Source organism: Impatiens glandulifera, chromosome 1 (genome assembly GCF_907164915.1).
Source record: "Impatiens glandulifera chromosome 1, dImpGla2.1, whole genome shotgun sequence".
Classification (NCBI taxonomy): domain Eukaryota; kingdom Viridiplantae; phylum Streptophyta; class Magnoliopsida; order Ericales; family Balsaminaceae; genus Impatiens; species Impatiens glandulifera.
In genome coordinates, this window is record NC_061862.1 from 13,473,030 (window position 1) to 13,475,480 (window position 2,451).

The 2,451-nt window shown below is 30.9% G+C and overlaps 1 protein-coding gene across 1 annotated transcript; it reads left to right on the forward strand.

Annotated features, from left to right (window-relative positions):
• The first annotated feature begins 1,419 nt into the window (after positions 1-1,419).
• LOC124917353 (small ubiquitin-related modifier 2-like) lies at positions 1,420-2,221 on the forward strand. The gene is made up of 3 exons (XM_047457832.1): positions 1,420-1,482; positions 1,899-2,048; positions 2,147-2,221. The coding sequence occupies exons 1-3, from the start codon at positions 1,420-1,422 to the stop codon at positions 2,219-2,221; spliced, it is 288 nt and encodes a 95-aa protein (XP_047313788.1).
• Positions 2,222-2,451: the final 230 nt, after the last annotated feature.

Sequence of the window (2,451 nt, forward strand, 5' to 3'; positions counted from 1 at the left end):
ATCAAAAGATTAAATCACTATGTTTGAGAATACTTCATTTTTGCATATTCTCTTGGCCGATTTTGAGACAATATCACTTAACCTGTGATTTTGGTTTTGAGAAAATATTAATTATCAAATGATTAAATCATTATAGTTGTGAATACTTCATTTCTTTCGACATATTCTCTTGTTTTATTATACAATCTACTTTAAAAATATATATTATTTAAGCTTATTTTGTTGTTTGATTTGCTTACAAGCAAAAAGAAGATTTTAAAAATTATGATGCGATATTGCTTGATTATTGTTATCTCTATAATTTTGAGATTTTGTTACTGTTATTCTCTTAATTAATGACTTTAGTCATAAAAATGAAATGATAAGACTATATTGTTGTCTCTGTGGATGGAAATACAAAAGTTCAAAAAGAATGGAACAATATCACCTATTAATATTGGTATTATAATTGATTGATATTTTCGTGGCTTGTGGGTTGGGACGTAGATTTAGTTTGAAATTATAAATGCATTATATTTGAGAATACTAAATTTTCTGCATATTCTCTTAACTAGTTGGTCTACTCATTTAAAAAAGATCACATTTATTTTGTTATTCGTTGCCGTAACAAACTCAAACGAGACTAATAGGCCTAAAATTCTTCACATCAATAGTTTTTGGAGATTTACGAATGAGACATATCAAATTACAATCTCACACATAACTTATTTGAATTAAGTCAAATTTCATAAAAGGCTATATAGACAATAAAATTAAAAAAAAGTAAATGATTAATTGTGATTCACCTAAATATCTTGCTCATAAAGAATAGTAGTACGAAATAAGTTAGAATTCAAATATCAATCTAATCGAAGGTTTAGAACCCAAAGGAAAATTCTCTTTAAATTTATTTTCCGAAATAGGTTAAGTGATTATGAAATTGCCAATATACTCTTCACGATTAATGGTCATATAAATCCTATTCGCAACCTTACATTGAAATTGCAAATATACCATTCCCGATAAATGGTCATATAAACCCTATTCGCAACCTTACATCGTGACAATGAAATTACAAATATATCATTCCCGATACACGGCCATATAAACCCTATTCGCAACCTTACATCCTGACAATGAAATTACAAATATACCCTTCCCGATACACGGTCATATAAACCCTATTTGTAACCTTACATCTTGACAATGAAATTACCAATATACCCTTCTCAATACAAGGTTATATAAACCCTATTCGCAATATTACACCGTCACAATAAAATTACCAATATACCCTTTCCGATACACGTCTATATAAACCCTATTCTCAGTTATGTAAACCCTATTCTCAACATTATTCGTGGCGGCGATTTAGAGATAAGAAGAAAGAAACCTAAGAAGATTGTGTCAATCGAATATATCAGCTCATCAGCCTCAAAAATGTCTGAAGAAAGCAATCAGCCTGAACAGACTCTACATATCAATCTGAAGGTCAAAAGCCAGGTATACATGCATGTATTAAGATTCTTACTTCTAGTTGTCTGAAAAAATCAATTACCTAGCTAGCCTGTGTTTTGTTTGATTCCCGATAAAATCTGTGCTCTGTATTGGGGTATCTGGTACACGATTTGGTCTCTGAAGTCTCAACTGCTATCTGGTTCATGATCAATTAAGGAATGTGACATGGTCTATCATTTACTTATTATATGCTCTGCTTTTGTAAATCATTTATTGATGCAATTTGTGCTCTATCTACTAGCTAGATGATTGTAGGTAGAAATATGTTTAGGAAATTCCTTAATCAATCCGTGTTTTCAGAGGAGTACTGTTCTCTTTTCCTTGGTTATTAGAACCAAGCATGGAGCTTGACAAAAAGATGTTGAAAATTTGATTACAAATTTTTGTTGGTTACATTGTAGAATGGGAATGAAGTGTTCTTCAGAATTAAACGCACCACTCAGCTCAAGAAGCTCATGAACGCATATTGTGAACGCGAGTCTATGGGTTTCAATACCGTTGTATTCTTGTTTGATGGCCATCGCATCAAAGAAGACGAAACTCCAGAAGAGGTAAAAATTATATAATATGATATGATAGAATGAAACAATAATCAATTGGGTATTTCTTTTCTTTTTTTTTTATGATTCTTGAACAATCAATATAACAGCTTATGATGGCGGATGAAGATGAGATCGATGCAATGCTTCATCAAACTGGAGGTGGGGCTGTTGGAGGTTGCTGAGGTAGAAGTTTGATTTATACTTCAACCAATAGTAAATGTGGAAATGGGATTTAAAAGTGTGATTGTTTCCATCCATTTAGATATTTACTTTCTTTTTCTTATTAATTTTAATGTATTACAAACTTAAATGGGCATGAGATTCATATCTCAAAACTTCTTTTCCTAATAATTTTGTGGATTTTCTAGCCGTTTCAAATTGTTAGTTCCATAACTTCTTGTCAATAGAATTA